At 40.7% G+C, this 13810-nt stretch overlaps 1 protein-coding gene and 1 long non-coding RNA gene across 10 annotated transcripts in view; one reads left to right on the top strand and one right to left on the bottom strand.

Annotated features, from left to right (window-relative positions):
* The window catches only part of LOC308580234, a 75183-nt gene that overhangs the window by 14112 nt on the left and 47261 nt on the right, over nt 1-13810 (bottom strand). Inside the window, exon 3 of one of the 5 annotated variants that reach the window (XR_014004732.1) lies at nt 3975-4533. The exons of the other annotated variants lie outside the window; for them this stretch is intronic. This is a non-coding gene — a long non-coding RNA (uncharacterized lncRNA). Of the gene's footprint in view, nt 1-3974; nt 4534-13810 lie in introns of those variants that run through there. 5 annotated transcript variants of the gene reach the window in all.
* Nucleotides 1-13810, top strand: part of CEP112 (centrosomal protein 112) — a 220573-nt gene that overhangs the window by 184016 nt on the left and 22747 nt on the right. For all 5 annotated transcript variants that reach the window (XR_014004693.1, XM_081181284.1, XM_081181283.1 and 2 more), the window contains one exon: nt 13297-13386. Coding sequence is in view for 4 of the 5 variants with exons in the window: in XM_081181284.1 (XP_081037410.1) it covers nt 13297-13386 (90 nt within the window). In the remaining variant the exon portion in view is untranslated. The remainder of the gene's footprint in view (nt 1-13296; nt 13387-13810) is intronic.

The following is a 13810-nucleotide window of genomic DNA, read 5'->3' as shown; positions in this document are numbered from 1 at the left end:
GCATGCTTATTTTTTAAAATCAAGTCTTCTTACCATTTTGTGAAAGGCTTTCAAAAACTTGACAATGAATATGAGTATAAAAGAAAGCTGCAGTAAATTTTCCATTTACATAAAAAATACTTTAAAATCCAGAAGAGCATGTGAAATGTAGATATGCTTTTCCATATAATTTATGCTGACAAGCATCTTTGCCATATCTTTCTGTAACTCACTAGATCAGGGACTTTGAGGAACAAGCTTTCTTGGAAATCAGTAGAAGTTAGTATGTCTTAAAAAGACACACACTCACATGCTACTAATGGAACTGTATAGCAAATGTTTGAAAAGGCAGTCATCTTTTCCCTCAGGCTAATAAGATTAAGTTCTAATAATCTTTTTGACCAGCTGCTGAAGACATTAGTTTTCATATGTTTTTCTTACGTAAATTAGCTAAATCGCAGTCAAATATTGAAACAAAATAAAAGAAAACTTAAAAACTCTTAGTTCACCCTCTTTATTGACTCTTAATTGCCTTTGCAATTGGACTACCTTATCTTAAAGGCTTGATGAAGAGTTTTTGTGTGACTTGACTGTCCTCCCTTTCCAAGCACTGTTGGCTCAAAGACATAATATTTAAAAGATTTTGGGTTCTTTTCACATCACAGATTGAATTGTCAGGCCATATTGATTCAAGCCAGCTTTTGCTCAGTTCAAATAGCAACAGGTTGCTTTGAAAGTTAATACAGTTGACCTAATGTCAGTTTTGAAAGTAAAAAGACATTATGAAACTTATTTTTTCTTTTGTGTACATGGAATACACAGAGCATTAATATTGTTACCTGATAGCACAGCTAATTCTGGTGTGGGAGGGATGGCCTTTTCTTCCTGCCAGTGATAATTAGCATAGACCCAAATGGTCCACTTTGTTTTAATATACCAAATAATAAATTTGGTTGGTTGATAGGCAAAGATCTTCGCCCAAGCGGTTACACTATGGGATGCCGCTTGGGACCAGTTTACTTCCACAACCGCCTAACCTCCTATTTGTTCACTCGACTACTTCGATCTGTTACAGATGCCACATAATGCTTGTTCTTCTCTTGTAAGTAATTGTGTAAGAAACCACCTACACTATGGAAGAATGCTGGCATGTGTTTTAAGGTGGGGCAGGATGGCGCTGTGGTCTAAACCACAGAGCCTAGGGCTTGCTGATCAGAAGGTTGGCGGTTCAATCCCCGTGACGGGGTGAGCTCCCGTTGTTCGGTCTCAGCTCCTGCCCACCTAGCAGTTCAAAAGCACGTCGTGTGCAAGTAGATAAATAGGTACCGCTCCGGCGGGACGGTAAACGGTGTTTCTGTGCACTGCTCTGGTTCACCAGAAGTGGCTTAGTCATGCTGGCCACATGACCCAGAAGCTGACTGCGGACAAACGCTGGCTCCCTCGGCCTATAGAGCGAGATGAGCACCGCAACCCCAGAGTCGTCCACGACTGGACCTAATGGTCAGGGGTACCTTTACCTTTACCTAGGATATAAAAGCACTAACAAATATAGGGCGTGGTATTCAATTAAATAATTGCGTAAGCGGAATGATTTCTGCTTGGGCAATGGGAATTCCCCCTTCTCTTCTCCTCCCCCCACACCATCCTCAGTTCTGCGCTGGCAGGTTGGGGGAAATCTAGAACAGATTTAGTGGCGTCTGGCGGGGGGGAGGGGGAGGAAGGAGAGCAAGTTTTCTTGTGCAAGCGGAAGTAGTTTTGCTTGTGGAAGACGCTACTTAACGCTACTTTGAATACAACCCAATGCCATGTTTGTTTTATGATATTGGGGTTATTTATATAAATGAACTATATTGCACGTTACAATCTGTTAATAAAAGTAAATTTAAAAACAAACAAACAAGTAGTAGTTCTATGAAGCCTAATGGGTCAGTCTCTCATACTCTTTTCTGCGATCAGCATAATGGTCTGTTTGATACACCACAATTCCATGGATCCAATCACAATCTCATCCCTTCTAAGCATGGTTGTTGTGCCCTCTTTGTGACAAAAAAGGTCAATCCACTTTCCTTGCTGTTAGATTATCTGAGGTTCGTTTTCACTGTGGAAGCAGGATGGAATGGTCCAGTGGTACATTTTATAGCAGTCAGATGAGGATCCTGCCTCCATCTTTTCCCTATTACCCCAAGAAAGCTGGGATTCAGCAGGGGTCAGGAGTGAGTTCAAGACTTTGCCAACTGAATGATTCTTAAGTCTTGCTGTATGTGATCTGGACCGAGGATTAAGCCATTAAATTCTTACCTGGCACTCCCTCTGATTAATTTGTTTTTTTGTGTGTGTCTGTGTGCTTCATAGTTCTGAAATCAAACCCAAAGGGCTGGTTGTATTTAAAGGGGAGAAAAACAACCTTAACATGTATGCTTTGAGACTGATAACAAACTCTGCAGTTCAAGCTTTAATAACTAGAGGGAAGCTAAGAAACTTCAAAAAGTGGCGTGATAATGTTTTTGACAATGCGTCAGCTAAATGTTAGACAGAATCTTTTAAATCCTCTCAATATAAGTAGTTTTAAATTGGAAGTTTTGAACTTTTCCCTCCACAAGTGTATGCTAAAGCTGTTCTGGTATCTTTGAGTTTAGAAGATCTATTTTCTGAAAAACATGAGTTTTTATCTAAGTTGTTTCCTCTTGCCCAACTGAAGCAAAAATGCATTAGATTTCCTAACCAACTGTACTAGCAATACACCAATATTAATATTCTAGCCTTTTAAATATTTATCTAGAGGGTACTGTTTTATGCAGTGATCTCTGACCTTTGAGTGATCTCCCACTAGCACCCTTGACAGTAATCCAAAAGGCTGCTGATGTCAGTGGGAAGGCTTCTCAGTGAATGATATATCAATCAATTTCTTTATTCGACCGATAGTCAGAATTAAAACATTACACAATAATTATAAACTATAACATCATTATTCGACCGATATAATAGATCAGTGTTGGGGTGGGTGGGTGCTCAGTTTCGGTAGATACTGTATTTTTCGCTCCATAAGACACACTTTTTCCCTCCTAAAAAGTAAGGGGGAATGTGTGTGCATCTTATGGAGCGAATGCAGGGGGGAGGCAGGCAGAAAAAGCCCCCAAGAGCCGCACACAAGCTCCGTACGGCTCTTGTGCGCTTTTCCCCAGGAGGCAGAAGGAACTGACGCGGCCAGTCAGTCCCTTCTCCCTCCACGTAGAAAAGCCCGCAGGAGCCACGCGTCCTTAAAGGGTGCGCGGCTCCTGTGGGCTTTTGTGGGAGGTAGGGGTATTGCCATAGCCGTGTGCAGCCCCTCCGGCCGGGAGAGGCTGCGCGCGGCTATGGCTTCTTTAGCCGCGCGCAGCCTCTCCCGGCTGGAGAGGTTGTGCGCGGTTAAAGAGGAAGCCAAGACAGCGAGCAGGATCCATCCCGCTCGCTGTCTTGGCTTCTTTGCTCTTTGGGACTGGGGGGGGATAATATTTTTTTTTCTTGATTTCCCCCTCTAAAAAACTAGGTGCGCCTTATGGTCCAGTGAGCCTTATGGAGCGAAAAATACGGTAAATGTGGCCTTGCAGGCCTCTCCTTCAGGTCCTCAGGACTCCCGCCAGAAACAAACAGTTGATTCAGAGGCGAAAAATATTTCCCCAATAGTTGCTCTACTGCAAAACAAAATGTTCCCCTTAGGAGTAGATAACTTTTTTCCATTTTTTTTAACATGAGCTCATGGTGGAATTGATTGAGTTCAAATGCTGACAGGAGTATCAATTCACACTCAACCATATGGGAAGAAAACCCCTTACCCAACTGCCCCAATGTCAGAAAGGGTAGGGAAACCTGCTATCCTATTTGTTAATGGGTAACCCAATTTTGCACTTTGTGTGACTGGAGGTGAACTTTGGTAATATTTCGTAATATGGTGCCCTGTGCAAGTTTGGCGCCCTCAAATGGATATTCTCAGTTATGGGTCGCCTCAATTTTGCGCACCCCCCCCCCATTTTGACAGCCTATGTGAAGGAACTGCTCACACCACCCTAAATTTGGCGCTGCTAGTAAATGCAAGCCCATCTGATCAGCTGAAGCTGTAGGCACCCCTGGCAATGCCAACACAACTGGCACAAAACAAAAAGGGAAAGGAAATCTTCAGGCCCCAGCTCCTTAAAAAGGGGACAACTGCTGCCCTCCTAAGCAGATCTTCAGAAATGGTTAGACTCCTGTAGTTTTGGCAGGGGGCTTTGGAGGGGCACATAAGAAACCCCTGTGTTTGGCATGCTTTACAGATTGTGATGTTAACACGTTACCTGGACCTATTAATACTGTAAGCACTGTTTTCATTTCTGATTTTGTAATTCCAAGAATCATTCTACCTGATTTCATTGTTTAGATTTTAATTTGCTCCAGAGTAAGGTGAAGAATTCAAAAGTATCACACTTCAAAGAAGAAAACCGTTCTTGTTTCATTTTAATGGGGCTGTTCATAGGCATATGTTTAAGTATTTTTCTTAATCATTGTGTTCCAGTAGTCAGAAAAACTTTTTGAACAGTGCTGAAAAATATGAGTTGGAGAAAAGGATGAAACATAAGAAAATGTTAAGAGTCTTTAAAGAACTTCTTGAGCTTATAGCTGCCTGGGTTCCTAGGTGAAAAACAGTATTTGAGTAAATTTTTAAGAACAGGGAATCAAACTAAACAATAACAATTTGTGTTATCAATTGTATTTTTTTCTACTTTACCCATAATTTACACAGCAATACTGTCTCTACCGCACTGTACAACTAGTTTACATGAATGTAATGGGCAAATTAATAGTGGTCCAGTTTGCATGCAGTGTTAATGCATCATTTAAAATAAACTTTGCTTTAACATGCACAGGTACTTTGCTCCTCCCTGGCTCCTGATAGAGCCATGCAGCAGAGGGAACATGCCTAAAACAAGCCAGAGTCTGGCCTACTGTAAGGTGTGAACCCAAGACCATGGTTTGTTCTCTCCAAACAAACCACAACTGGTAAGCCACAAACAAACCTTGGCTTCTAAGTCAAGACCGGGGAGGAAACAAAGTGCTCATGTTTAATTAGAACAATCGTTTACTTTGAACAGTGGTTTCTTGTTATGTGTGAACCAGACCAGTATAAGGTGTGTCAAACCAGACACAGGTTTGTTGCTTGATAGTTCTCGCTCGGGAATGGATTCTTATCACCACTTTCCCACATTGTAAGGTTCTTAGCATGTCAGTATCCTGCCAGGGATTGATCTCACAACTTATTCAACACCATGGGCTAAATCTACAGTGAGTCTGAGAAATGCTGTTGCATTAAGAAGCAGAGGTTGTTCCTTTATGTGGTGGTGTAAATCCTCACTAGGATTTTTCAGTGTCCTGGAGAGATTGTGTATATGCAATACAAAAACTCTCCAATATATTTCAGCACTGGGTGTAGTACAAAATACAACTTTCCACCCTTGCAGACATTAGGGTCAATTTCAGTTTATCTCCAGCCCCTATTTTTTGTTTTCAGAATAAAGAAATAGAGACTTCAATACTGGAGTTTGTATTGGACAAGTAGCCCAATGAGTAGCGGAGCAATAATTCAACATCAAAGAGAGAGTTTCTTAGATATATTGGTATTTTGCAACAACTGCAAAAGTTCCCACCAGAAAAGAATTTTTCCATATGTGCACAGCAAACATGTGCCTTAAGTTAACTGCATACACTTTTGTTTTGTTTTCCTTGTACAAAAAGAAAAAGGGTATTGTGTTATTAACATTTCTTTAAAAAAAAACCTACAATTCTGCAGTTTAAGAGGGATAAGGAGAGGACCTCTCATGGATCCCATGATCCCATTTTCAGCTGAAAAAACCTGAAGTATCTGCTTTACAATAACAGATAATATTTTACCAAATGATTAAGAAGTTATAACTTGGTGGTATGTAGAGAATACACAAGCGGTTATCAAAGTTTGCTGTCAACTTTTCCTTGTCTTGTTTTAGTACTCTCATCAACAGGCCCACATTTAATTGGGGGATATTGAGCAGTCACAGTGAGTATTATTTTACAGGAAGGCATAGGGCAGAAGAATGCTGGGTATAGATTTGCCCCACCACCAGTCAAAATAAATATGGAGAGTACCCAACATAAAATACCACCGTTTTTGCATAAACCTTCCAAGACAGTTCTTTCACTGCAGCTCAGGAAGGCTTAGGGGTTTGACCATTACTATTTTTCCGCAGCACTTGGAATCAACATAGACCTTCCAAGGCAGCAATATTTGTTTCTGTGCTATTCCCAGCTCACCTAAACAGGGGAAGAGTCCCACTTTTCACAAAAAAACCTGCACTTGGGTGAGGGGAGCTGAAATTCCCCTTCAAGCCCTTTTCTCCTAAACTACCTCCCTTTAAACCCCAATTCTTTTAAGCCCTGGTGCAGGGGTAAGGATCTTACAGCGACAGATTTCAGCCTTCTAGGAGTCTGGGGCAATTCTGATGTGGTTGGGCATTGGCAGCCCAGGCTTTCTCCTGTCATCCTGGCAATGGGCTGCGTTGGCTCTCTCTCAACATCACATCAGAAGAAAGCCTTGGATATTTCCACAGGCAGAAAATATCCACACGCAACATGGCACTTAGGATTTCCACCGCCTCTTTAGGGGCTGCAAACAGGAAAGAACCTGACCTAGACATTCAGTTGTTATCAGGTATAAACCACTCTGTTCTAAAACGTGGAAATCGAAATCGCAAGAACCCTTGATAAGTGAATTTAAATTTCCTCCCTTTTATGCTAACTGCTCTGGTACACTGAGCTATATAATTTGTATCCCTATAAATTCCTTCTGACCTTTCCTAGCTCTGGCATTTTAATTATTTGCCATTGACTTTCGCTCAGGATTTCAGCAAGCTACGTATGCTCAATCTCTTGCAGAAAGAAACAGGGGGGAAAGAATAGATTGTGGGAGGATGCTATCAATTTTATGCAGATAATGTTAAATTGCAGCTGCTTCAACTGATGTTCTCGCTTGCAAAACTTGTTGCCAAACATTTCTGACTGCAGCAACTTGAATTTAACCTAGATTGAATATCCACACATTTGGTCTGTTAAGTACATTATGAGTCAGAGGGAATTTTGAGTGAATTAAACTCCCAAACATTTACAAGTGCTATCATGTCAAGCTTATTCATGTGGTAATGAAAAGTTTCCCTCCTCTTTCAAATACCAAGCCTAATACCCGATCATAGCCAACATTCCTTTAGGGCTTTTCCAGTGATGTCGCCCCACACCATAATTGTGCCAACCCCAATATAATGGTGGTAGCATTATAATCCTGCCACCCAAATACAGTCAGGGAGGAGCCTTGCTAGGTGGAGTTATAAGGCTGCTCGTGTACTGTGATTTATTTATTTGTACCAGTCAGGGGAAATGTGTGCTGCAGACATGGCTGTGAAGCTAAGGAATACCACTAAATAGTATAATTAACTTTCTTTTAGCCCCATTTGCCTTGCAGTTCTATTGAAAAAGGAAAATGCTGTTCTGAGCTTCTTGATAGAGGGTTAGGAAGCAAACATAACAACTGTATTTCTCATTGTTTTTGCAGGCCTCACAGTAGGTCTAAGTAGTTAAACCTCTCTCTTCCAAGTTATCTTAAAGTGCTGTGGGTGGGTTTGGGTGGGTATATCTGTGATATTTCTCAATATAGATCTATATGCAAAGAAGTATTGCTTGCGCTCAATCAATTTCTCCAAGTTAAGCACTCACAATGTTAGATCTTAGAATTCAATCAAACCGTTTCACTTTCGCATTTTGTACAAAATTTATGAAATTGTTACCAAGTAGATGTTTTAATGAATCCATATCAAAACTACTCTGGTGTCCTATCTGCCTGAATAGAGTTTTAAATCTGTTTTTAAAATCTGCTGACCAAACTAATCACCTGTTTTTTGTTTGTTTTTAAGCATAGTTAATTGCCATGTTGGTGAATGAAAAATCTGAAAAGTCAGTCAGAATAATGCTTTCTCTACAACATTGTAAGAGAGTTTTGGAAGGTATTCTGAAGGAAAACAAGACCTTTAGGTGCATATCAGTCAAGATGCTGATGGGAAACTCCCTTGCCCACAAGTGTCAGAACTCCTCTTAATAATCTTCCAGTAATAGTATCTGGAAAACCAGCATAGGGACAGTGAGACCACAGGAAGCATGTAGCAAAATCATTATTTGTACCTGCTATTTTAAAACTTGCTTTTGATTCAAATGTTGTAGCCACACATGGAAGCTTTTAAAAATTTGCTTCTACCTGGTAACTGCTCCACAGGAAAACCATAGCATTTTTAAGTGGGTCAGTTTAATTAAGTAGAGAATCTCATGCCAGTGCCAGCTGCCAGAAATGCACAGCTCCAAGTAAACCTAGTTGATCTCCATGGTTAGCAGTTTACAAATGTAACTTCATGTTGATTGATTAACCATATGTGGTGGTAAACATTAAATAAATTCTGAGAGCTACTTTTGGCGTCATTGTTTGCCAACAAAACGTGCTTAATGAACAGAACCAATGGCTCCATTCATGTGAAAGTGCAGTCGAACCTAGGTTCTCTAACAGCTTAGTTGTCAAACAAATCGGCTCCCGGACACCGAAAACCTGGAAGCAAATCTTCCAGTTTTTGAGCGTTTTTCGGAAGCCAAACATCTGACGCGGCTTCCGCTTGAGTGCAGGAAGCTCCTGCAGCCAATCGGAAGCTGCGCCTCTGTTTTCGAACAGTTTTGGGAGTCGAACAGACTTCCGGAACAGATTAAGTTTGAGAACCATGGTTCCACTGTATTGTTCTCAGCCTTGCTCTGCATCACAGTTTATCTCTTTTAGTGGAGACTGGATTCCTTGATAGTGGTAGGTCATAGGATCATCAATGAGAAAGTTGCATGGATGCTCAGTTCCAACAAAACCATTTTCCTCTGTATACTCACAAGGAAAAAAACCACCAAAGAGCCACCACACCATGGCTGCCAGTTTTGACCTTGGTGATAGTATTATAACTGTAAGGCATTGTTCTATGCTGTATTTAATAATAAAGTATTAGGTGCAAGAGAAAATGTAATAAATCAAAGGTTTATCATTTATCTGGTTTCCCCCCACTTATATCAATATATCAAAGTGATTATGCCTTTTTCCATAACTCTGTAGTTCACTCACATTGTTACAGGAGTAGAGCTTATCTCATTTACATTTTTAAGTGCCTTTCAAAGTATGGAATATCTGTGCTAGAAAGCAAAACATTGCACTTCCTTGTTCTCTGGCCAATACAAAGCACATCCAAGGTCAGGTATGGTGTAAACCTTCAACAGCAAACATATTTGCTTGTCATTTGAAAGCCAACTTGGCTGAAATAAAAAGCTATCTTTATAGCAGTGATGCAAGTCATCTCTGCAGCTGAGAGAATCTGATTAATACTTGTTCCTTGCACAGTGTAACTTTTAGTCATTATTTATCCCTTGAGGATAACACATCAGTCACTTTCATAATTCCATAGTGCTGGTATCATTCCATCAGACTTTATTTTTAAGCGACACTGTATGGTCCATCCCAACTAGTCATTTAACAGGAATCTGTAGGCTTTGGGTTTTAGAGGTTTGAACCTGAATGGTGTTTTTTTCTGAAAAAAATGCCTAGTGTATTATTGAGCAGTTGAAACTAGTGCAGTAAGCTTTTTTTGCTGAATCATGACTTCTGAACCTTAATTCTACATTTAATTTTCAAAAGATGCTATATTGTGTTTCCAGAAAAAGCTGCCAAGTGCTGCTTATTACATTTTTAAATGTATCCTGCTTGAAGAAAGGAAGGCTAGCATATTAACTGCAGCAGAGGGCATGCAGGTTTCTGGATTAATATCCACAGCCCGAATCTCTCACTTGAATATAGAGTATTTCCCCAGCCCATTAACTCAAATTGCTTGCAAAATGTAGCATGTCAGTGATGCATCCAATAGTTCTTATTAAGAATCTGATTTATAAAGTATATCTGGTCTTTAGTTATGGGATTAGGTCTTTAGCGATGGAAACTGTAAATGACATACTTTCCCAAACTGGAGAAAAACTGACCAGATTGTAGGTAGTGCATCTTTATCCTGGGGCAGAATTGATGTCCCAGATTAATTTACATCTTGCAGGTGTCTTCTAGTGTCTGTCAAGTAGCTCTTCTTTAATAAAATGCACTCCTTTCTTTCATGTATGGGGAAAATTTCCTAGCTAACAGTGACCTTAAAGAGACCAGATAGGAAAGCAACTGCCTTCCTTTTTCAAATGCAAAGCTATTGCATGTGAAGTAGGACCCTATTTTCTGAAGACCAATGTACCATCTATATATTTGGGGAAATGGTTTGCCCATTTGCTTGTATTCTGTGAGTTTGGACGTCTCTCAAGATATCGTCACCAAACTTTGCATGGGATTCCCAAGGTGGGGCCAGTAGTCTTTGTGGATGTTTGAACACTGGCTGCCATTTTGAATTGAATCTGAATTTGCCAATAAATTGACATGTCAACAGACTGCGTAAAAATTCTTCTGTCAGTTGTTAAACCATATGTGTCCTCATTTGTGAATTGTGATATTATTTTGAAGATGTATTTTAATATGGATATTATTAGCAAAACGATTAGCAAAACGACTTGTCAAATCCGAACTATTCTCTGGGCAAATTAAAATAAGAATGCACACAAACTTCTTTCTGTATAGTTAAAGTACACTTTTCCCGCTGATACTTGCCACAGCTTTTAATTCCCAGTTCTACTTTTGGCACATCTCTTAGTCTTAATTCCCATAATCCAGATCATAACGCACCACTGGAAGAGCAACAACGATGCCAAAAGTTACACCATGCCACCATTTAGAAATCCCAGGAAGTTGGAATGTAAAGTTCATTCCTTTCCCATTTACGCATATTATCTTTTTAGAATGATAATGATCCCAGGGGATAGTCTGAAGGCATACGATGGGGCAACTTTGCTGGAGTTCAGCATAGTCAGCCTGCTCTCATTAGTTGCATCAGACCTGTAATATGCATAACTTGTGGCAATTAATTTCAAACAAGTTTGAAGCCCATTCTTTACTCCATAATTTAGCTTTTTGGAAGCACTTGGTAGAGGGTGGAGGAACCCAAAGCACACAGATAATTAAACAGTTCAGATGCTGTAATTTGTATGCTGTTAATTACTGATACAGTGTCATACTGCTGTTGAAAAGTAGGAGCATGTATGAATTTGGCGGACCCAGAACTTCAGAAGAGCATGGTACAACAACTGAGCCTTTTCACCTCATTGCCCAATGTAATGAAAGGGATGTGGGGACAAAAGACAGCGTTACAGACCTTTCTTTTAACTGCCCTAACCTTGGTTCCTTTGGCAGCAAATGTTGCAACATGTGTTTTATGGTGGACTTCCATTATGGCACGCTGTGTATGTATGTAATGTATAACAATATGGAATTGTTAACATCTGAAGCTCTCTCGGTGTCGATTTAAGGTTTTTGGCATCATAATATGTTAAAGCTTTACAGCATTAATGCTTTCAAGTTAACTCTTGGAATCACTTCAGAACAATTATGCAAGGGCTATCAGAAGTATTTCTCTTATCTTATCTGGATAGCCATTTTATCCTGTAAAAGATTTAAGCCTACTCTGCTCTGTTAATTGTCTAAGAGTTAGAAAGGGGATGATGTTAGATCTTTGTACTGCAAGTTATTTTAGTTGCTTCCAGTAGGATTAAAAGTTTTGCTCATTGAGAAGGAAGTGCTAAGTGTGCCACAAGCACTCAAATGAATCACGTCCTATGTTTTCTAGTTTATCCCGTCTACATTTTTTTGTGGGCAATGAGATAGAATTCAGAGATAGTGATGAGATAGTAATGTTCAGAGGTTTAAGTCCAATTCAAAGAGGATATGCAGTCCATTGCAAACTGCACATTCATTGCAAATTCCACATTCTATTATTAATCTCAGGGAGCAGCATTCAAAGTTGCACATCCATAGAAGGATTTCTCTTTGTGCAACAGAATTTTCCTCCATCCCTTCCCCTGGTGTGCCCCCTAAATCTGCTGGTGGGGGGGTGTCCTCCCAACCCTCTGGAACAAATCTGGGGAAGAGAGGGAAGGAAAGTCTCATTGTGTATTGCACACAACTATCTAACTGACACAGCTGGCGCTGTGGGTTAAACCACAGAGCCTAGGACTTGCCAATCAGAAGGTCGGCAGTTCGAATCCCCGCGACACGGTGAGCTCCCGTTGCTCAGTCCCTGCTCCTGCCAACCTAGCAGTTTGAAAGCACGTCAAAGTGCAAGTAGATAAATAGGAACCGCTCTGGCGGGAAGGTAAATGGTGTTTCCGTGCACTGCTCTGGTTCACCAGAAGCGGCTTAGTCATGCTGGCCACATGACCCGGAAGCTGTACGCCGGCTCCCTTGGCCAATAAAGCGAGATGAGTGCCGCATCCCCAGAGTCGGCCACGACTGGATCTAATGGTCAGGGGTCCCTTTACCTTTATCTAACTGAATGCTTCCCACAATCGATTATCAAGGACACATTTCGCTCTTACATCTGAAAAAGATTGTTTACTTTGAAAACCTAGAATCCACTTTCTATCTAGTTGGACCATTTCTCCAACTAGCTCAGTATTTTCCATACAGGCTAGTAGGAGTTCTCAGGGGTTTCTGATAGAAATATTCTCCCAGCCTTAGAGACTGAACCCAGGAAAGTGCTGCAGGCAAGGCATGTGCCTAAGTGTTGAATTTCTGATTCTCGTTACACTGGATTGTTGGAGAGAGCCTACCTTTTGTGTATGAGAGAGTTGATGTTCTTGGTGTTGCCCTCTGACTGGAGGGAGGCAAACCCAGAGCAATACCCACGCAGAGACCCAACTCTGTGCATACAAAATGAATGCTTGAACTAGAAGCAATGGAAGGAACTTGCAATACAGCTGATGAGGACATGGAACAGAATTTACCATTCCACTCCCCACAGGGAAATGAGACCAGGTCAGAGCCATGGATCATATAAATGAGCAATGAGCAGGCTCCTTTGCAGGCTCCTGGAAGCCTGTTGTTGTTGCTCCCATGACTTGCCAGCAGTCCTAAAGGACACTAGTGTGCCTTGTTTTAACAAATACAACTGCTATCAGTGCTGCTGTAGAAAGGAATTAATGAAAAGAAAGCTAATGGAGGCCACCACCCTGTTTGTCATTGCGGAATGCAGAAGACCCATGAGTTAAGCTTTCAGATGTTGCATTCATTCCATTTTGTTTCTTTCTGATCTTAAGAATGTTCATATCTGCTTTGTTTTGATATTTTTTCAGGGCTTGCAGGATGAAATTGAAACCTACTGCAATCAGGTTCGCTCTGTTCAAAAGAAGTTACAGCACAGAGATCTGGAGACACAGGAACAGGTAAAATGTTGTTGCTTGATAGATTTCTGCCCTTGGGCAGGGAGACTGTACGTATACTGGAAAACAATTTCTTGCTTGAAGACGCAACCACATTTTTGGCTGAATTTTCAGTGTGCTTTATATTTGTTTTTGTTCATAGAAAAAGAATTAAACTGTCTGTACCCTGGGGACAGGTTTTTATGTAGTTTTGTCTCTTTCAACCCAGTATTTCAGCTACCTTATGCTGTCAAATGATACATATTTATTTGTAAATGGCAATACTATTTGTAATATATGTTTTTAGGTATTTATTCAGGTGGGCAATTTAACCATTTTCAGAAAACCTATACAGGTGGCAAACATTTCACACAGGGCTTCTGTTTTTGACCTCCATGCGTATTGGCAGAGCATGTATAAGTGCAGCCAACCCCCTTACACCCCCTAT

This window comes from Podarcis bocagei (assembly GCF_964188305.1).
Source record: "Podarcis bocagei genome assembly, chromosome: 2".
Lineage (NCBI taxonomy): Eukaryota > Metazoa > Chordata > Lepidosauria > Squamata > Lacertidae > Podarcis > Podarcis bocagei.
The sequence above is the reverse complement of the archived record's forward strand: the minus strand, read 5'-3'. Positions and strand labels throughout refer to the sequence as shown.